This window comes from Mytilus galloprovincialis, chromosome 13 (genome assembly GCF_965363235.1).
Source record: "Mytilus galloprovincialis chromosome 13, xbMytGall1.hap1.1, whole genome shotgun sequence".
Taxonomy (NCBI): Eukaryota; Metazoa; Mollusca; class Bivalvia; order Mytilida; family Mytilidae; genus Mytilus; species Mytilus galloprovincialis.
In genome coordinates, this window is record NC_134850.1 from 39,740,554 (window position 1) to 39,764,284 (window position 23,731).

Genomic DNA, 23,731 nt, shown 5'->3' on the forward strand with positions numbered 1-23,731 from the left:
ATAAGTAACACACATGTTGGGATGAAAGTTGCCAAGCCACGAAAGAAAGATGTTATTTTACATAAATTATAGTTTGAATAGGTGACTTGGTGAATCGAGTTGTATATTCCAAACGACCCAAGATACACAGTAGCTATCAAATCACAAGCGGCTAAAATTGGTATAAAATATCTTTCGTCAGAAGAGTTTTTCATCTGGCAGGCATAAACCAATAAAACAAGGACGTTTCCGCTTATTCCAACCAATAAATAAACAGAAAGCACAACAATATTTGGAATCAGACTGGCAATTATTTCATCGTTCCATTCCAAAACTGTCAAATTATTCATGATGACAATTTAAATATATCAAATACTAGTATCTAAATATCGCATACGACACATTTACCAGACAACGTTGAAAATTTATATTCCACGAATTTGTTTATTAACAAGTTTAACTCCAAGTTCCGGCTCATTCAGACAATCAGCGTCATTTACCTATAAAAATATTAGAATCAACTTATAAACACACCTGTATTTCTTTTCCAGTCGAAGAAAATTTCCTTATAAATTTGAAAAGAAATAATACACAATTGTAATTTATATTCCTAATTTTAAGAAATGCGTCTTTATTCAAAAAGCTCTTTAGAATGTAATGTACTCATGATTAGTTAAAGAATATAAACCATCAATACTTTAGGGATGGATAAACCCTACTGTATAAAAAAACACTCTGATTCAAACAAAGAATGCTCTAAAATTGACATTATCGGGATGCTTGATTTCTTGATTGACAACATATATTTTACGTTTGGAGGACGCGTTTTTCAGCAAATAATCGGCATTCCTATGAGAAAATACTACCCCTCTTAATTGCCTTCATTCATATCAGGCTGAATTCATACAGAAACTTCTAAGAAGGAAAAAGAAGTGAGCATTATCCTTTAACTTAACTTTCCGCTACGTAGATGGTGTTCTCTAACTGAAGTAATCAAATTGTGCTGACTATGTTGAACGCATCTTCCGATCGAACTTTAGATAAAAAATAAACCAGAAACAATAAAGTCTTCCTTACATCTTGACTGACATCTTGAAATTGACAATGGGTTTCAGATAAAAACAAAACTTTACGAAAACAGATTTAATTTCAGCTTCAAATTTGTGGACTTTCCATTTCTATGTAGCAACATTCCAGCAGCGCCTGAGTACGGAATATATATTGCCCACTTGATATGGTATTCCAGGGTTTGTACATTTGGTTATAATTTCCATGACAAAGGGTTGCTGCTCCCAAGGAAGCTGTTAAACCAATAATTCCCAGCGATGAAGCTGACATCATTCCTTTGTAAGTTTTATGGACGTTATCACGAGTTGGTTTATCTTTGTAGATTGACATTTTTACATATGATAGCGCATATATTCATAATGTCGTTACTACAAGCCCATTTCTATTCCATAAATGTGACCCACCTAAGTGAACTTATCATTTGGTTTGTACGAACATTATGGCACTTGAGATCACCCCAACTTTTGGTGGGGATCGTGTTGCTCAGTTTTTGTGTATTGTGTGTTATTGTTTGTCTATTAGTCATTTTCTTTTTTAGCAATGGTGTTGTCAGTTTATTTTGGCCTATGAGTTTGAATGTCCCTCTACTATTTTGCGCATCTCTTTTGGTTAAATTCATTAGTTTCTAAAACTCGAAATAATATCTCTTTACATTTTAACAAAATAAACTCGTCATTTAGAGCTCGTCAGAAAAAGGAACACTTTTGAAATGAAGCAATTGTACGTGCGTACAAATGCGTGTATAATTGTCCATTTAGACCATATGTGATAAAATTAAACAAACAAATATGCTTGGGTTAATTGTCGAGTACTCGTTGCTACTAATAGACCTTTCTACACCTACAGTTGAGAACGGTTACGACAGGTACAAGTAAGATGTGATGGGTCATCTCAAAAATAACAAGTATGTGTCCTTAGTACATGGATAACCCATCCACATGTTCAGTGAACCGTGAAAATAGGGTAAAAACTCTAATTTGGTATAAAAATTAGAAAGATCATTTCATAGGGAACATGTGTATTAAGTTTCAACTTGATTGGACTTCAACTTCATCAAAAGCTAACTCGACCAAAAACTTTAACCTGAAGCGGGACAGACGGACGAACGAACGGACGAACAGACGAACGGACGAACGGACGCACAGACCAGAAACATAATGCCTATAAATGGGGCATAAAAAAAATCAATAAAAGTAATGATTACTATTGATTTTGTTGCTTGAAATTTATTTGGTTGGCAATAATACAACTTTCCAACATGAGCTTTAAATCACATTTAAGTCACGTTTTATCGTTTTAGACGTTGAGCATCTATAGCTATATTGGTACAATTTGAATAAATGTATGCTTAAAAACACAAAAAAGAAAGAAGATATAAATAACAGGAAAATAATCAAGTAACAAAAGTGGGAATTTCGATCTTGAAAAAATGAAAATATCTGTAACTATCAAATCATTATACGGCCGCGGGTACTTGATACATGTACGCGTATATCATATCACATGATATTTAGATTAAGTGGGGATATTTTAGTTTATTATAGTTGATTCTGACAAAGATATAATTATGATCATCAGGAAATAATTTACCGGAAAATTTGAGTGATTACCTTCCTTATTTTTCTTTGCATTTTGTATAGCTTAGTTCGGATCGCTAGTTAAACTAATCCTCCTCGTCAAATGTTTCCTGTTTTGTTATTTATTTCGTGATGTAAAGCATAAATCCCCCCCCCCCCCCCCCACCTGATCACTACTTCTCGGATACTTTTAAAATGTTAACTTGCTGTAGCTTCAATTGACATGGAAAAAACTAAAATTCATATTCATATTATAGAATTCCAGGAAATGTGTATATTTGAAATTTCTTTAAAATAGAATCATGTTATATCTGATGACAACATACTACATCATTCATCACCTATACCCGACTTAAAGATGTAAACAATAGACAAATAATAACGAATACATTTCACTGGATTCGTGTAGCTTTTTCTATACATACAGGGAAGCTATCTGGTAACAAGAGCTGTTTTTGACTATTACCATTGAAAGAAATAGAACGACCCCAAAAACTATTAAATTATGCCGAGGATATTATAATAATGAGGAAAATATTAACTTGAAAATCTGGTGAATAACCTCTCTCTATCTTTCATAGTATTTCTTTTAAAGAAAAATAAGAGCACAGTGGCGGATCCAGCCATTTTAAAAAAAGGGGGGGGGGGGTTCCCAACCCAGAGTAAAGAGGGGTTCCGACTATATGCTCCCATTCAAATGCATTGATCGGCCAAAAAAAGGGGGGTTCCAACCCCCAGAACCCCCCCCCCCCCCCCCGCCTGGATCCGCCACTGAGAGCATCAGGTTTTTTCCTATCATGATTTCTTTGATAGAGGATTGCTTCTCACATAAAAGCTATTGAATAAACTCATCATAGATACCAGGATTCAAATTTGATATTAACGCCGTACGCGCGTTTCGTTTACAATAGACTCATCAGTGACACTTAAATAAAAACATGTTAAAAAGGCAAAATAAAGTACGAAGTTGAGGAGCATCCAGGACAAATAATTCCTAAAAATTTGGCCAAATACAGCTAAGGTAATCTATTCCTGGTGTAGAAAAGCCTTAGTATTTCAAAAATTCTAAGTTATTTAACCGTTGATTTATAATTATAAACATATCAATGATAACCCAAGTCACTGACACAGAAGTGCTGACTACTGGGCTGGTGATACCCTCTTAACCAAAAGTTCGACGTGGTGAAGTTGAAATCATCCCTTCGCAAATTTTACGGACACCATCATGAGTTGCTTGACCGTGATCGAAATTTTCACAGATGACAACGGGTATATTTCAATTCCCAAATGTGACCTATTAAATAAGACGGGTTTTACTAACATGAGCAACACGACGTGTGCAATATGTGAAGCAGGATCTGCTCACTCTTCTAGCGCACCTGAAATAACCCACGGTTTTTTTTGTGGAGTTTGTGTTGCTCAGTCTTTGGTTATTATGTAGCGTTCCGTTTACTGTAGTTTGTCTGTGTAGTTTACGACTTGTGAGTTTGAATCTCCCTTTGTTATTCTTCGTTTCTTTAGAATAGTTTCGTAATTTAGCTTACTATTTACTAGAAGTATGAGTTTTGTTTTCATTGTTGGAGGTCGTACAATGATTTGTAGTTACAAGTATTTGCATCCTTGTTTATGAATATATTTTGATGGATAGGTGTTTCATTGGCAGTCATACCACGGCACCAAATATCTATATTAGTATATTACTTCCAAGTCTAATAAGTCTCAAATTACAAAGTACCAACCATTTTGTTTACAAGTAGGGTATAAGAAGTCGATGTGGTTTACTAGACGAAACGCGCATCTGGCATATTAAATTATAATCCTGGTACCTTCGATTATTACTTAACTATTTACACCACTGGGTCGATGCAACTGCTGGTGGACGTTTCTTCCCTGAGGGTATCACCAGCCAAGAAGTCCCCACTTCGGTGTTGACATGAATATCTATTTTATTGTCAATTTCATAAATTTGGGTTAACAAAACTTTGAATTTTTCGAAAAACTAAGGATTTCCTTATCCAAGGCGTAGATTACCTTAGCCCTATTTGGCACCACTTTTTTAAAACATCAGTTTGGGTCCTCAATGCTCTTCAACTTCGTACTTGTTTGGCTTTATAAACTATTTTTATCTGAGCATCACTGATGAGACGAAATGCGCTTCTGACGTTTTAAATTATAATCCTGGTACCTTTGATAACTATTTACACCACTAGGTCGATGCCACTGCTGGTGGACGTTTCGTCCCCGAGGCTATCACCATCCCAGAAGTCACTACTTCGGTGTTGACATGAATATCAATTATATGGTAATTTTTATGAATTTCCTGTTTACAAAACCTTCGATTATTACTTAACTATTTACACCACTGGGTCGATGCAACTGCTGGTGGACGTTTCTTCCCTGAGGGTATCACCAGCCCAGAAGTCCCCACTTCGTCTTCGGTGTTGACATGAATATCTATTTTATTGTCAATTTCATTTTGGGTTAACAAAACTTTGAATTTTTCGAAAAACTAAGGCTTTTGTTATCCAAGGCATAGATTACCTTAGCCATATTTGGCACAACTTTTTTAAATTTTGGGTCCTCAATGCTCTTCAACTTCGTACTGGTTTGGCTTTATAACTATTTTGATCTGAGCGTCACTGATGAGTCTCATATGTGAAACAGGATCTGCTCACTCTTCTAGCGCACCTAAAATAACCCACGTTTTTTTTTGTGGAGTTTGTGTTGCTCAGTCTTTGGTTATTATGTAGCGTTCCGTTTACTGTAGTTTGTCTGTGTAGTTTACGACTTGTGAGTTTGAATCTTCCTTTGTTATTCTTTGTTTCTTTAGAATAGTTTCGTAATTTAGCTTACTATTTACTAGAAGTATGCGTTTTGTTTTCATTGTTGGAGGTCGTACAATGATTTGTAGTTACAAGTATTTGCATCCTTGTTTATGAATATATTTTGATGGATAGGTGTTTCATTGGCAGTCATACCACGGCACCAAATATCTATATTAGTATATTACTTCCAAGTCTAATAAGTCTCAAATTACAAAGTACCAACCATTTTGTTTACAAGTAGGGTATAAGAAGTCGATGTGGTTTACTAGACGAAACGCGCATCTGGCATATTAAATTATAATCCTGGTACCTTCGATTATTACTTAACTATTTACACCACTGGGTCGATGCAACTGCTGGTGGACGTTTCTTCCCTGAGGGTATCACCAGCCAAGAAGTCCCCACTTCGGTGTTGACATGAATATCTATTTTATTGTCAATTTCATAAATTTGGGTTAACAAAACTTTGAATTTTTCGAAAAACTAAGGATTTCCTTATCCAAGGCGTAGATTACCTTAGCCCTATTTGGCACCACTTTTTTAAAACATCAGTTTGGGTCCTCAATGCTCTTCAACTTCGTACTTGTTTGGCTTTATAAACTATTTTTATCTGAGCATCACTGATGAGACGAAATGCGCTTCTGACGTTTTAAATTATAATCCTGGTACCTTTGATAACTATTTACACCACTAGGTCGATGCCACTGCTGGTGGACGTTTCGTCCCCGAGGCTATCACCATCCCAGAAGTCACTACTTCGGTGTTGACATGAATATCAATTATATGGTAATTTTTATGAATTTCCTGTTTACAAAACCTTCGATTATTACTTAACTATTTACACCACTGGGTCGATGCAACTGCTGGTGGACGTTTCTTCCCTGAGGGTATCACCAGCCCAGAAGTCCCCACTTCGTCTTCGGTGTTGACATGAATATCTATTTTATTGTCAATTTCATTTTGGGTTAACAAAACTTTGAATTTTTCGAAAAACTAAGGCTTTTGTTATCCAAGGCATAGATTACCTTAGCCATATTTGGCACAACTTTTTTAAATTTTGGGTCCTCAATGCTCTTCAACTTCGTACTGGTTTGGCTTTATAACTATTTTGATCTGAGCGTCACTGATGAGTCTCATATGTGAAGCAGGATCTGCTCACTCTTCTAGCGCACCTAAAATAACCCACGTTTTTTTTTGTGGAGTTTGTGTTGCTCAGTCTTTGGTTATTATGTAGCGTTCCGTTTACTGTAGTTTGTCTGTGTAGTTTACGACTTGTGAGTTTGAATCTTCCTTTGTTATTCTTTGTTTCTTTAGAATAGTTTCGTAATTTAGCTTACTATTTACTAGAAGTATGCGTTTTGTTTTCATTGTTGGAGGTCGTACAATGATTTGTAGTTACAAGTATTTGCATCCTTGTTTATGAATATATTTTGATGGATAGGTGTTTCATTGGCAGTCATACCACGGCACCAAATATCTATATTAGTATATTACTTCCAAGTCTAATAAGTCTCAAATTACAAAGTACCAACCATTTTGTTTACAAGTAGGGTATAAGAAGTCGATGTGGTTTACTAGACGAAACGCGCATCTGGCATATTAAATTATAATCCTGGTACCTTCGATTATTACTTAACTATTTACACCACTGGGTCGATGCAACTGCTGGTGGACGTTTCTTCCCTGAGGGTATCACCAGCCAAGAAGTCCCCACTTCGGTGTTGACATGAATATCTATTTTATTGTCAATTTCATAAATTTGGGTTAACAAAACTTTGAATTTTTCGAAAAACTAATGATTTCCTTATCCAAAGCGTAGATTACCTTAGCCCTATTTGGCACCACTTTTTTAAAACATCAGTTTGGGTCCTCAATGCTCTTCAACTTCGTACTTGTTTGGCTTTATAAACTATTTTTATCTGAGCATCACTGATGAGACGAAATGCGCTTCTGACGTTTTAAATTATAATCCTGGTACCTTTGATAACTATTTACACCACTAGGTCGATGCCACTGCTGGTGGACGTTTCGTCCCCGAGGCTATCACCATCCCAGAAGTCACTACTTCGGTGTTGACATGAATATCAATTTTATGGTAATTTTTATGAATTTCCTGTTTACAAAACCTTCGATTATTACTTAACTATTTACACCACTGGGTCGATGCAACTGCTGGTGGACGTTTCTTCCCTGAGGGTATCACCAGCCCAGAAGTCCCCAGTTCGTCTTCGGTGTTGACATGAATATCTATTTTATTGTCAATTTCATTTTGGGTTAACAAAACTTTGAATTTTTCGAAAAACTAAGGCTTTTGTTATCCAAGGCATAGATTACCTTAGCCATATTTGGCACAACTTTTTTAAATTTTGGGTCCTCAATGCTCTTCAACTTCGTACTGGTTTGGCTTTATAACTATTTTGATCTGAGCGTCACTGATGAGTCTCATATGTGAAGCAGGATCTGCTCACTCTTCTAGCGCACCTGGAATAACCCACGGTTTTTTTTTTTGTGGAGTTTGTGTTGCTCAGTCTTTGGTTATTATGTAGCGTTCCGTTTACTGTAGTTTGTCTGTGTAGTTTACGACTTGTGAGTTTGAATCTCCCTTTGTTATTCTTTGTTTCTTTAGAATAGTTTCGTAATTTAGCTTACTATTTACTAGAAGTATGAGTTTTGTTTTCATTGTTGGAGGTCGTACAATGATTTGTAGTTACAAGTATTTGCATCCTTGTTTATGAATATATTTTGATGGATAGGTGTTTCATTGGCAGTCATACCACGGCACCAAATATCTATATTAGTATATTACTTCCAAGTCTAATAAGTCTCAAATTACAAAGTACCAACCATTTTGTTTACAAGTAGGGTATAAGAAGTCGATGTGGTTTACTAGACGAAACGCGCATCTGGCATATTAAATTATAATCCTGGTACCTTCGATTATTACTTAACTATTTACACCACTGGGTCGATGCAACTGCTGGTGGACGTTTCTTCCCTGAGGGTATCACCAGCCAAGAAGTCCCCACTTCGGTGTTGACATGAATATCTATTTTATTGTCAATTTCATAAATTTGGGTTAACAAAACTTTGAATTTTTCGAAAAACTAAGGATTTCCTTATCCAAGGCGTAGATTACCTTAGCCCTATTTGGCACCACTTTTTTAAAACATCAGTTTGGGTCCTCAATGCTCTTCAACTTCGTACTTGTTTGGCTTTATAAACTATTTTTATCTGAGCATCACTGATGAGACGAAATGCGCTTCTGACGTTTTAAATTATAATCCTGGTACCTTTGATAACTATTTACACCACTAGGTCGATGCCACTGCTGGTGGACGTTTCGTCCCCGAGGCTATCACCATCCCAGAAGTCACTACTTCGGTGTTGACATGAATATCAATTATATGGTAATTTTTATGAATTTCCTGTTTACAAAACCTTCGATTATTACTTAACTATTTACACCACTGGGTCGATGCAACTGCTGGTGGACGTTTCTTCCCTGAGGGTATCACCAGCCCAGAAGTCCCCACTTCGTCTTCGGTGTTGACATGAATATCTATTTTATTGTCAATTTCATTTTGGGTTAACAAAACTTTGAATTTTTCGAAAAACTAAGGCTTTTGTTATCCAAGGCATAGATTACCTTAGCCATATTTGGCACAACTTTTTTAAATTTTGGGTCCTCAATGCTCTTCAACTTCGTACTGGTTTGGCTTTATAACTATTTTGATCTGAGCGTCACTGATGAGTCTCATGTTGACGAATCGCTGGTCTGGCGTATCAAATTATAATCCTGGTACCTTTGATAAATATTTACTATACTCAAGGAGGTTACATAACCTCCTTGCTATATTGTACTTTTGGTGATTTATGTTCACTCTTTATACACATTATTGACTTATCAATAACAGTTTAATACGGTCTCTTTGATGGGTACCTCATATCTCCTTTAGTTCATAAATACATCCAATTTCTGTGTATAATGGATCATTTTAAAATGCATCATAGTTTCTGATATTGTGACACAAAAATCATGCAGTACTCTTCAATTTATCAAGTCATTTTAGTTATTCGTATAATATTAACACATGGCTATATTTTGTCCAATTGTTGATAAATTGAAACCTGAAATGTGTATACAATTATTCAATATTGAATGAGCCTTAATACACTTGCCCTTTTCACCAAAAGCCAATCATGAAAATTCACAAAGACCTTTTAACCATGTTGAATATGCATATCTAAAAAGTTGATTAACCAAACCAAGGAGAAGATTTTATGTAATGCCTTACATTCTCCATTTCAAATGTTGATGCATCTGCATACAAGACATTATTGGTCATTTTTAATGATTTTACTTAATCTGACAAAGTTTTATAAACTCGCTGCAATTGTTGTCACCTGTCCTAAGTCAGGAATCTGATGTTCAGTAGTTGTCATTTGTTGATGTGGTTCATATGTGTTTCTTGTTTCTTGTTTCTCGTTTTTTATATATAGATTAGACCGTTGGTTTTCCAGTTTGAATGGTTTTACAATAGTCATTTTAGGGCCCTCTAAAGCTTGTTGTTCAGTGTGAGCTAAAGCTCTGTGTTGAAGACCAAACTTTGACCTATAATGGTTTACTTTTATGAATTGTGACTTGGATGGAGAGTTGTCTCATTTGCACGCATACCACATCTTCTTACATCTATTTTGGTTTGGTTTTTTTTCTGAATTGCTGTTTTATTAATGAACACCCTAAATATCTCCCCATTCTTATGTCTAAAATATGTCATCAAGCTATCATAAGTAACTTCTGTTCAACTGACACTATCACATTCTTTGATATTTTGGTAGATGTTGATGCTCTCCTGGTCACTTACTGGAAATACAGTACATATGTCTACCCTATGACTTTCATTACTTCAAGGATCTAATAAAGTTCGTATTAAAAAAAAACAAAGACAGAATTGGATGCACACTTTTATTTCTGATCACTTCTTTGTGAGGAACAAGCTTAGTAATGAGTCAACACTTGTGAGGAAAAGCTCAGTAATGCGACACATCGTGAAGATTATAAAACTAGAGATTTTATATATCAATAATCTAGTAGCAAAAAAACGTCAAACAATGTTGTAAATAACAAATCCTTTGACTAAATTAAAACAAAAACTTAAAAATGGACGGATAACAGATTTCATCACAGATCTTTGATGCCTGATGGATCATTCCATTATGTATTAGGGAAGACATGACTTGACTTATTATATGCTGAAACTTGAGATCAACTGATTAAAATTGATATAAAATAAGTGCAAAATATTGCTGATATTTAAATATTTAAATCATTAGCATGTTTTAAGTATTTCATTATATCTTTCCTAAATATAAAATAGAATGACCAAAAATGTAAAAATAGAATGATATTAAAAAATTAACACAAATGATAACTAAAAAGCATCAACAAAACAATAATAGATTATCTCCCTTAGAAAGCAAAACCAAAAACTAAAGTGTGTCTAATTTATCCACTCTTTGCTGGGGTTATGACAGCTAAATTCTAGCAATTTTTAAAACAACAATATTCTATGAGAATAATAATCATAAATCATTGAGAAGCAACTTGGATGAATACACTTTTCAGTAACCTCAGAATGTTTTCCATAAAAATCACAACTGGTCAGGGTTTTTAACTCTGTCAGAATGTATAGAATGAAATTTCAGAATTTCTTACGATCCATCTGCACTGACCCTGTATGGAAAACAAAAACTTTTTCCAAATTTTTCAAAACCTTTCTTCAAAAACTTTTAGTTCTCCGTTAAATGGCTTCTCCAACAATTTCTGACCTTATTCAAAAATCTATACATACATTTATTCAATCTAATCAAACAATAAATACAATAATTTATTCAAACTATGGTGCATACTTTTTAACATTTATCACAGATATTTTGATAAAAATGTTTATAAATAGAAATGATGCAATTATCCTACTTTCCTCTCAATCATAAATTGTTCTTGACACCAGTAACTCAGATAGAATGTTTTTCACAGTAGAATTAAGAAAAAAATAGCATTCATTCATTTCACTAACTTTGAAAACATTTACAAGTTCTTGCATCAGCAGTATAAACGAATACATACTTGGTAAAAATATATAATTTTGTTCTTTACTTTTATTCAACATAACACAAAAAAAAGGCAAGTTACATTTCTTTTTACTTTTTCTTAAAACAATCAGTCATTAGATGCCTTTGGGCCACTGAATAAATGCAGAGTGTTGAGTTTTATTCGGTCTATAAATATAAATCTATGATTGAGATGATCACTGGTAATACTGATTACATCATAAAATCTAGCAATATGATTGGCTGGAACCATGACAACTGACATGGGTTCCAACATCCTCATGCTGCCATGACAACACAACCCTCAACAAAAACAAAATCTAAATTCTAAAAAAAATGTGACATTATAAATATTATTAATATTTGTTTAAAATGTGTAATGAACTACTCACAACCTAGTATACAGAAAAATTAATTTGATTTCATGCAATAAAATGGCTTTAAACTTGTGCTGCCATTGTAAATATATCCCTCGACTCAAGAGAAAGAAAACTATGCTCAAAGTTCAAACAGAAACTGCTATTAATATGAGCTCAAAACTTTTTAAGTGTAATTCTAATTTTTTATGGATTTCATTAACTGTTTTTTAAATCTTTTCTTAGATAAAAAATACTGAACGAAAGTTTAAAATAAAAGATTTCTTTCATTTTTTTTAAAATGTTGTCAGATCTTAAAACTTAAAAATCATAAAAAATAATAGATTCTCTCCCTTGAATCAAGGTTTTAATGCTGGGATACTTCATAAATATGACCTTGGAATGTCTAAAAATAAACAGGAATGACCTTCACAAACACACAAAATTGCTATAAATAATTGTCACATGATCTTTCATACAAAGGCTCGGCAGTTTATTTCAATAGTTTTTTACGCAGTGCTATGGGGCTCTGGGTTCGACGCATTGCAGGTGTGGATGTCAACCTATCAGAATATTTCATTGGTGTACGATTTGGACTTGTTCTTCGTCTTGGTTGTGATCTGTAACTTCCACGGAATTCCAAGGATTCGTCTAGTTTCCTGGTTTCTGTCTCCATGATGAGCGGATCAAGAGACTGGTCCCTTGTTACGTTTGATAATGAAGAGTCCAGTATGGATCGGATATCACGGATTTCATCACCAGTACGGGCACTACGGGAAATATAGAGCTGACGTTTCTTCATTTCAGTTGACAGTTGGTCTTTCAATGTGGCAACCTAAAATAAACATTTAGAATATTAGTATAATTAAAAGTGCTTCAATAAAATGTTTAACACTTAAAGTAAAGGACAATCTAAATAGAAAGGCTAGGTGAAAAATTAACAAATTGGATCACCAAAAAATTGAAACAAAACATAATAATTTACATGGGTGATTACATGGAATATAAAATGTCACATCTAAAAAAATAGTTGATTTATTTTCTTGAGGAGATAGACCATATTATTGACTTTCTTGAATGATAATGTCATTATATTCTCAACAACTATATATTACAATGTAGTTTTAGTGTTTAAAAATTAACTGTACTTTTATCCAATGTTCTGATAGGAATTAAGTATTTTTTCCAATCCCCCTTTTTCATTAATAAAAACAAGTACATACTGTTTCTTCAAGACCCTTGATTTTAGTTCTATTTGATCTCTCTCTTGTTTCTAGCATTCTTTCAGCTTGCATCTGAGCAGTTCGGAGTCTCTCTGTCTCCATCTCTGTTTCAGCTCTATGTCTTGTGGTTACATCAATCAACCTAAAATGGAAAATTTATTTCAATGGATTTATAAACAAATTCATCTTGGGAAAAATGCCATTTAATTGCCCAAATAAACTACGTTTCCATGATTTTGTTACAAATCCATGAATTATGTAATGAATATCTATGTACTTTTTTCAAAAGGAAAATGTTAGAGATAAATGAAAATGTCCTTCTATTATAAGTTATATGGTTCGCTACTGACCCCCTATGAATCCATAGAGGGTTAGTAAAATTCATAGGGGATGAAGCTGGAGGCCGAATCCCCTATGGATTTTATTCACCCTCTATGGTCTGTAGGGGTCAGTAGTTAACCATATAATGAATTTATCGCACACTGGACTTTTTCTGCTGCGTTATGTAGAAATATAAACAATGAAACACAACAATTGTAATAGATGACGTCACCATTAACGCGTCAAGAACCCCCTATGAAATTTACTAACCTATGTTCTCATAGGGGGTCACCACGTGACGGCGTTAAACCAATCACAATGTGATATTTTACCAGCGGTGCTTTAAAACATAAAAGCAACATTTCATTCTTTACAGATTATTCATTTTTTATAATACATTAACTGTTAAAAAAATTTTTGCTGTGAATTGGCTAACTGAACTTTAAGATATTAGACATATGCCTTACCTCTGAGCATGTTGTTGCTCAGCCTCTGCTAACTGTGCCTGGAGCTGTTGAACTTGTTTATTGAGATCACAGTTATCTTCGTCCAGACGAGCCAATGATCTATCCAAGGAACCCTTTTCCATCAATGAAGTGTTAGCAATCTCTTCTGTCTTCAGTTTTTCACGTTCAACCTAAAAACAATTCAAGTTATCAAAAATAAAAAATTCTGCAAAAGACAGTAAATGTTAAACCAAAATTATAAATTCTCACTAACATGCTATAAACTTGTTTATTAGAGCCATTATAAAATGTAAAGCAAGGCTAAACAGGCAACACAATGGCAAAAACTGTAAAACAGTCAGTCATAAACGTTCATACCTAGGTGTACTAGCAGACATCACATAATTCATAGTTCAAGTAAATATTTTTTTTTCTCAATAAAAGACTTAGTTTTCCAGTTAGAATGGTTTTACAATTTTTGGGGCCCTTTATATCTTGCTGCTTGTTGTGAGCAAAGGTTCTATGTTGAAGACCAAGCTTACGTTCTCCTATTGTGTCGTTTGTTTTCTCTTATTTTTGAGTGTAAATTCACATTGCCATAAGACGTGTCACGGTACTTGTCTATCCCAAATTCATGTATTTGGTTTTGATGTTATATTTGTTATTCTCGTGGAATTTTGTCTGATGCTTGGTCCGTTTATGTGTGTGTTACATTTTAGTGTTGTGTCGTTGTTCTCCTCTTATATTTAATGCGTTTCCCTCGGTTTTAGTTTGTTACCCCGATTTTGTTTTTTGTCCATGGATTTATGAGTTTTGAACAGCGGTATACTACTGTTGCCTTTATTTAGACATATAATGGTTTTTCTTTGACAAATTTTGACTTGGATGGAGAGTTGTCTCATTGGCACTCATACCACATCTTCTTATATTTATTAACTTTCTCCTTGCTATATTACTGACCTTATCTAAAGTTTTCCTGAGAGCAGATTTATCTTTCTCCAGTCTGATGTATGTTCTCTCCATCTCTGTTTTCTGTGTCTCGACAGTGGACAGATTACGAGATATATTTGAGATATGGTCCTGCATGTTCTGTTTATCCTGGGTTAGTTTCTGTACAATCTGGTTCAGTTCTTGTTCAGTTTCTGTTCTCTTAACAAGTACCTTAGGAAAGAGATTGGTCATATGAATTAGTGATATGGTTCAATGGGAAGATTCTGTTAAGATATTGTGTATGGGTCAAAACAAACTTTTATGATATCTACTAAGTGGAGATAACTCATTGATAATGATAGAGAAAGTGCAAATAAGTGAATAACACATTATCTTTTATCATGTTATATACTTTTATATTTATATATTTGAGTCCAATCCTAATTAATCTCCGATGAGTCCTTTTTTTTTTTAGAAATTTATTACAGAGCCAAATAAAGTTTTTTTTTATAGTTTTTGAAGAATCATATTTCATAACATTGATTTAAAAGAAATGTACATTAATAAAAGATAGCACATTAAACAATTTTACTGTAAAACATAATGCTTATTTCAAATTCAGTTTAGTTTGGCTCAATTCTATCACGTTAAAGCTAAACCATTCTATATTTAAACTTACACCATGATTCTGACGGAGTTGACCTTCAACCTCTGCCCTTCTGACTTCACTTTCAGAACAGTCATTCTGTAATGTCTGTACACGTTCAAGGAGGTCGTAATTTTGTTTCTTGGCATCATTCAAAGCTTGTCTGAAATAATAGAGAGATTTAGGTTAGTCTTCTTTTATTTCATTAATATCATAAACATATCTGATAACTTAACAGCTAAAACATTTAATTAAGTACTTATATAACATTTGAAGATAGTGTAAATTCAGACATTATTGGGAGGTTTTTATTATTGCGAAACATGCGACAGGATTATAATCGCAATAATTGAAACTCACATTTTGAAATATTTAACATGAAATAAACAGAATTTTTCTCAATGTTGCTAAAATTAAAAACGCATTTTAAACTTAATTGACAGAATCGCAATAATTTCTGAATTTACAGTATATAAATGAGGTCTTTTCAGGAAAATATATTTATGCCACTAGACTGATCAATCAATCATGGCCATGGTGGACCAGTTTTTCAGACATCAGACATAGACCTTCTAACTTTTAGTCGTCCACAACATTTCTTTCTCTTGAGTTGAAAAATTAAGAGTATCTGACCTTAAAACTTCTAGTTTCTAAAATTGTTTTACATGTTAATTACTGACATACCTAGTTGAATCTAATCTTTCTTGTAGTACCCTACGATCATGTTCACTGCTGGTGAGTGCCCTCTGTAACTGTTGAATACGTTCCTGTAACTCATTAAGGGCAGCATTGTTGTCTGATAAGGACATGTTCAATGACTGTACCTGTTATCAAATAAAACAACAGATTAGCAAATTTTATGCCAAAAAAATAAATTTCCAAACACTTTCCATTTAAATAACTATATAATTTTTTTTGAATTTTATCATATGGTAACATTATTTTGTATTGCCAAAATTTAAACATTATTATTCATTCAATATTTTAAAACTTTGGTTTATCAGGGGTGATAACTCCGATATTTTTGTTTTATTAAGTAATATTAAAAAAAAAATCTTATTTGACTGTAACAAGAACATGAAAGTGACCATATATTTTATTCTTATTTCTATAAGAGCCATTGCCATTTTCATCACTTAATTTTCTATCTTTTCACACAAAAGTGCTTTTTCTATGTATAATCTCTACAAAACTGACAATTTGGCACACAAGTTTTAGTTTGAAAAATCACTGTGGCTCATATATTTTATTCTATTTTTCAAAACTACACAACTTGCCTACATTTTGGCTTAATGAGAATAAATTCTATTGTTTTTAATTGAGACCCCACATATACCTTAACAATAGATTATAGCCAATAATTTTGTAGACCAATAAGTTCTGAATGTACAAGTAACTGATATATACCTTGTCTTTCTGTTGAATACCATCCTCTTCAGTTTTAGCCAAGGTAAGAGACAATCTGTCTACAGTTAACTGTAAGGACTGGGCTTTGCTGTCAAGGTTTTGTATCTGTTTGTTCAGAGTTTCTACTCTGTCTGTCAGGACCTGTAAAAGAAAACAAAATACTTTAAAGTCATATGAAATGAGTGACCAGTTAAAAATAATGGTATTCTAATTCTTGAACCAATGCATACAAACATCATAAACTTAGTCTTCTGTGCACTATTTTATGATTTTTTTCGCATAAATTTCGTATAATCGTCATTTTTTTTTTCAATCTGTCAGTGTTGTTGTGAAACATGGCAGGTAACTAAAGTTCATGTTTTGAAGCCGAAGCTTAACGATTGTCACCTGTTTGTCAACAATCAACAACAAAAAATGAATATTGAGCACATGTTTAACATGTACAATCAGATAATAGTTTATTTTATGGACATCCATGCGATCACCGGAAATTTTACGAGATGGGTCACACTAAGGTCACTTTGCATAAGGAAAATATGTCAGGGAATTGCTTCCTGGAAGGAAGCAATGAAAATAAAGTAAATTTCTTCTAAATATGAACAAATTAAAGAATTTTCTTCAGAAAAAAGTATATGTACATAAGTTTTATAATGAAAACTATCCATTGAGTTATAAAAAACATATGCATTATTATTTTTAATTTGAGATTTCTTATGACTTTAGGGATATTTTTTTTTCAAAAATGAATCACAAGATCTGATTCTTCAAATGTATAAATATGACGGTCTGATTCCAGTATCTATCCTACCTTTATAACTTCCACAGGAGGTATTCTAGCATCATTTTCTACAAGTACCATCTTAAACTTATCCGATTGGACATGCCTAAGTACTATATCTAATCCAGAATTCTCCTTACTAAAATCTTTCTTTTCATACCGGTACATTTCTTATTCTAAGGTATTTGATGATAAAATGTTCTCAGAATTATGAACATTTCAGATGACCAGATGTTGGAAAACCATAACAGGTCTTTTTAAAGGGTATATTTTTTTACTATGTTACAATATTCAATTTTGATGAAACCAAGTTTGTAAACATGTTAGTGAAATATACAAAATCAATGTGATTTTTTATCTAAGTTAATGCAAACATATATATAAGGCTTTTTCGTTTTATTTTTTAATGTAGCTCCTATTCTGTACCCCAGGTTAAGGTTCTGCAGCCAACAGAAATTAACTTATTATTAAATATTCATGTGATTCTGTTTCTTACGTTCAATCAGTGAAAAGCTTTGTTACCTTTACAAAATCAATGTTGATTTAATCAATTAATTAATATAATGCATTTTCTAGAGGGAGTCAATACTCTTACCAAGAATGTACTTTTATCAATTATTTTAAATTTATCAGTTCCCCAAAGTCACCATTGACAGTATATCCAATCAGTGCATGTGCCTGAAAATTTATGCTTAACCATTTTATTGTTTCAGTTAGTGTATACAGCGGATAGCAAATGGTATCAGACAAAATGTACCTGTATTTTTTTTATATTCTATTAAAATTTCCTATGTAATGTTTGTTGCAATATGAATAAAATTCATCATTACAGAAAGAACAAGATAAATAAACCTACCAGATTTTCTGTTTCTTTATCATTCATCAACAGTTTGAACCTCTGCAAGTCACCCTCTAGAGATCTACGAGCCAGTTCTAGTTTAGTACATCTGTTCTCAGCATCTTCAAGACCCTGTCTTAAGTTACGTTTATCATCATCCAGTCTGCCCTCGTTAGCCTTCATCTTACTTATTTTCTCCAGTTGTTGGCGTTTCTCTGTCTCTGCAGAGGTCAGGCTGCGCTCCAAAGCATTCATTTTGTCTTGCATAATCTTGCGTTCCCTTTCATTGCGACGAATTGTCTCCTCTTGGAGCATCAAGGCGGTCTGGGCACTTGCAAGACGTCCATCAATTCCACGTTTGTCTGTAATATGTAATGAATGTTTTAAGTTATATTGCATTAAGGTCACATCATAAGCATCTAGAAAACAAGTACAAAAGTCCCCTCAAGGTATTAATACCTTTGACGAAAGGCATTTTTAACTCATATTTGAATAAAAATTTGTAGCATATTCAGCTTCCCTACCCAAGGTAAATTCACAGCATTGATGAAAGGTCCAAGAAGATGCTGATAAATACTGGTATTCATGTCATCTTCAGATTGTAGATTTATTGCATACATTCACTATGAATTCTTTTTAAACAAAAAAATAAGTTGGGCATTGTTATTCTATATCAGTGTCATTCAAATCTTTCACCTTAAAAGTTTAAGTTGGGTTTTTCAGAATGAAGCATCTAAGATTACTGTTAATTTAATCTAATCATAATATAAGTTTTTTTAATAATACATGTTCATAAGAGTTCCATTCAATATCAAATAAAATACACAATTTATTTCTATTGACAAGCATTATCAAAGTACTTAATTACCATAATCAAGTACACAGCATCAAACTGTACTGAAATTGATAATAAAATCAATAGATATAATAAACTACAGGTAGGTTACCTGTACAGGTATATATGATACTGAGAACAACAATAACCTTTTACATCTTTATCTATATACACAAGTCAGACTTTTAAATATGATGTTTAAAGTCAAAATTGGTCCCAGGTTATATGTATATGTAGCCTAAAATTTTATTTTAGCTTCAAATCAACTTAAGTTACTCATATTGTTAAGAATGTAAATGGAGACTACACATGTTTTATTTGGCCTTATGATGTAATTACTTTCTAATAGCTTCTACTTATCCCTGTCTATTACACTGTAGGATTAATTTTGTATCATGTCCATACAGGATATACAGAAATGAAACACAATATAATTATCCTACAGCTGTCAATTACCCCGGACAATACCTGACTATATTGATAGTTATTGTGTGGCTTTATACATATACAAATTATAGACTCAAAAGAAAATATTTTAAACTGCTTATTCAGCTGAATTACATTTGTTTTGATAAAGGATTCAAAGTTGATCTTATATTAAAAACATATAAACATTCTGAATTCATAAAATAGGTATGCACATTTATAGTTTTTGTTTTTGTTTCGTCCAGTTTTAGCATTACTGCTATATCAGCAAATCAATATATTACTAGCAATCGTTTGTTCTGTTAGCAATTTTTTATTTATCAAATACTTTATATATGAAATAAAAAGAAATCTTGGTTTGTTAAATCAGGAATCTTAAATCATACATTAATGTTGTGAAGTATTTGATGAAATTTAACTTGAACATTAAAACAAAAGAACAATGGAAATGAATTTATAAAGTAAACAAAAACTTGGAACTTTTTCAATATTGCCATCTTAACTTAATTTCCATTGGTTGTTAAAGTTTCACCTTCCTATGAACCCTTATCAGACAATTTAATTGGGAAATACTCTAAACACACGTACCATTCTTGTAAGGAAGCGAGCTTGGGTTATCTGGTCCCAACGCATGTGTCATCAAACTACTAGGTAGAAGATATATCTTGTATGCCATTATAGCTCAATGATTAAAATCCCAAATACAATTAAACACAACTATCTATTAAATCCAAACATTTAATCCTTCAGGTGGATTGATACAATTATAAATATTTTAGCATGAAAGTACAAAAAAATCACAAAATAGTATGAATGTATTTAAAACCACACAACTTTTATTTCACAGTTTACTACACATTTTTTACATTGACATTTCACATATTGTGGTTGGTGTAAATTTAAAGTTACGTTACTGTTACAAATTTAGGATATTGATTACGGACCACTGAGGACAGGTGAAGACTTGTCACCTTACTGGAGGGAATACACAACTACCTTAATCTTATAATAATACAACAAAAAGATCAAACCGCCTATTGTTATCTTAACAAGATAAACAGACCAACACTTTATTATACTAATCGCCTTTGCCAAAAGTATATGCAAGCTAATTATAAAATTTGTCAATTTGCCGAATTATACAAATTAGTTGACTCAGCGACTTTCATCGGAAAGAATAGTAATTTCAAGTCTGACAGGAATTACAAATATTTTTGACATAATTACTTTGAAACCTAGTCTTTTAATGAATACAAAAATTGAAAACCATATTGGTAAAACTAGTGTTCTAGAGAGCTGAACTTGAAAGAAACTGTTACAATAAAATGCTATGTGTGAATACTTTAAATGACCCTTTTACTACCAAAGTATCCCAAAGAATAAATTTTTCAAATATATAACAGGTCCGAATTTAAAAATTCAACATCTGTAACAAACATGAAAACACATTTTCTTTAAAAATTAATGTTTATTGTTATAAAACTCATTATAATATACTGAAAAGGATATACTTTAAAACTGTGAACAATAATAGAATTAAAAATTCATCTGTTTCTAGTCCATTCATTTGTTTTTATCTAGTTTATATTGATATGTAAGGTGCCTTCAGGAATTAAATTGTTTTCAATTAACATTCTTTGAATGTTCTGTGTGATGATGGGCAGAATCAATTTGCGCCAATTGCAGTTTAGAAAAGGTATTAATTGCGCCACTCTCTTTTATTTTGATGGTATTAATTGCGCCAATAAATGAAATGAAATTGCGCCACATTTACCTGTTAATATTTTTTACCTATACTATACCTGTACATGTTTTACCTATATCAAGACAAGACAAGACAAATACTTTATTAAAGTCTCGCCACTTGTTACATATAAAATATACAGCTTTTTAAAACACAAGTTAACAACAACAGCCACTCTATAAAGAGTTTTGAGAGACTATAAAACAATTTTTTCTTAAAATTATAATGCAAATACAAGTCAACTATCACGAGTATAAAATACATTTTCGCTTTATTAAAATTTCATAGCAGATTTTGGCAGTATAAAATACCATATTTTCATTTGTAAAAAGAAATATATTTTTTTCATTATCAGTGTCCAGAAATTAGAACGTCAAATTTTTAGAACTGCGTGTAAAAGAAAAGCAACCAATGTGTTGTCAGAGCGACCTTCAAAAATAATAAATTCAGAGATCTTCAAAATTGAAGAAGAACATTTAGAAAAGAAAGATTTAAAATATGTGTGTCAGTCTATGTATAGAGAGAGAAGAAAACTGTGTCCGGCTTAATCTAAAAATCGAGCAGAATTTCACAGAATATTTGATGATATTGGTGTTGTTACAAACAAAGATGATGACTTTGTATTGTGTAACGATCCAGAAAGCGGTATAATTTTATTAGGATGCGAGGCTAATTTGAAATTTCAGTGTACAATGTCAGAGGATTTTTTTGCTGTTGGTACCTAGTCAATCATTTAGTTATTATATATAAATAAAAATATATAAAATTGGCGCAATTAGATGATTATTTTATTGGCGCAAATGATACCTATAGTTTTGAAAACTAGGTGGCGCAAAAGAGGTATTGGCGCAATTAAGTTGTGGCGCAAATGAGTTACTTTTTGGCGCAAAAAGATATCGCCCGTGATGATTCAGGGAATTAACCAATTTCAGTATCTAAATGTTTCAGAACAAGAAACTACTTGAAGAGATTCCAGTTCTGTTTCATAACAAGATTTACTACCATAACCTTATTAAGAAAAAAACATTACAAAAAGTATTAGCTAAATACTGATATACAAAAGCCAATATAATTTAAAATCATATATCAATGGCACCAAAAAAATAATTTTTTGTAGACCTAAAGTTTACTGCAACTTGTATAATAGTAATACAAGGCTAATGTCCGAAAATGACCAGTAGTTCATTACATAAATAGTGTTGATAAAATCAAATAATACACAAACAATTAAATATAAATCTGATTAAAATAAATCCAGTTGTGATTTCATTCTGATTAAAATAAATCCAGTTATGATTTTATTCTGATTAAAAGTTGACATAGGGCTCAACTTTCTCATCGGTATTTCCCACCAAGATTTAAACATAAATAATGCATTATTTAATCTTATTTAACAACCTAATTTTGATTTTAATAACTTTGTGCATGAATTCTAATGCACCTGGGGCTGCATAGGAAGAAACCATACACTAAGAAACCTTATTTAATTTTGACATCGATTAAAAATGCACCCATGATATTACTTATGTTTCATCATGCTCATGTTTACAAACAGGGGTCTGTTTACAAATAAAAGCCTACTTTGTTGATGTTTGAGGTTTGAATGGTAGCATTTAATTTTATCAGAATAGAAGATCTGTGTTTTATGTTAAGATCAATGAACAGACAAACTATCACAAGTTTATCATATACTCAAACCAATGAACCTTGTAGCCAAAAAGATCTACAGTGTCAGACCACCCTAATCAATGGACCAAAAACTTCCATAACCTTTTTATTCTCAAATCAATTTACCTCATTTAAAGTAGTTTTTTTAGTATAAAGTAAATGATGTTACTTCGCCACCACTTGACAAGCCTTCCCTTCGATAATGATTAAGTTTTCTTCCTGCTCAACCTATCAGCAGAAACATGCTTGGGGAAATATTTTCAAGTAAAAAATTTCACCAAAAATGGCTTTCTAAATTGGTAAAAACTCTTTTACAGTATTATCTAATAAAGTTTTAAGCATTTGATGAAACATTTCCTTTTCCTCACCAATAGTTTATTCCTAATGTGAGCATGCTCTTAAAATTTAAAGTTATTGAGAAAGGTGTGAACATGCAATCACTTTAAAGACCATTTAATATCATTTAACTCTAACAGTATTTGCTTTTCCCAAGTCTGTCAGCAGAAATTCTACAAAAGTGGTCATCTAAAACCTATTAAAATCCTCTTACAAA

The 23,731-nt window shown here is 32.5% G+C and overlaps 1 protein-coding gene across 14 annotated transcripts in view; it reads right to left on the minus strand.

Moving 5' to 3' along the window:
- Window positions 1-10,401: 10,401 nt before the first annotated feature.
- LOC143057256 (uncharacterized) overlaps window positions 10,402-23,731 on the minus strand; it is a 104,880-nt gene continuing 91,550 nt past the window's right edge. For all 14 annotated transcript variants that reach the window (XM_076230525.1, XM_076230524.1, XM_076230522.1 and 11 more), the window contains 8 exons: window positions 18,524-18,867; window positions 16,890-17,030; window positions 16,167-16,306; window positions 15,516-15,645; window positions 14,867-15,067; window positions 13,928-14,097; window positions 13,140-13,281; window positions 10,402-12,751 (listed from right to left, as the gene is read on the minus strand). In XM_076230525.1, the coding sequence (XP_076086640.1) occupies window positions 12,410-12,751; window positions 13,140-13,281; window positions 13,928-14,097; window positions 14,867-15,067; window positions 15,516-15,645; window positions 16,167-16,306; window positions 16,890-17,030; window positions 18,524-18,867 (1,610 nt within the window). In that variant the 3' untranslated portion in view covers window positions 10,402-12,409. The remainder of the gene's footprint in view (window positions 12,752-13,139; window positions 13,282-13,927; window positions 14,098-14,866; window positions 15,068-15,515; window positions 15,646-16,166; window positions 16,307-16,889; window positions 17,031-18,523; window positions 18,868-23,731) is intronic.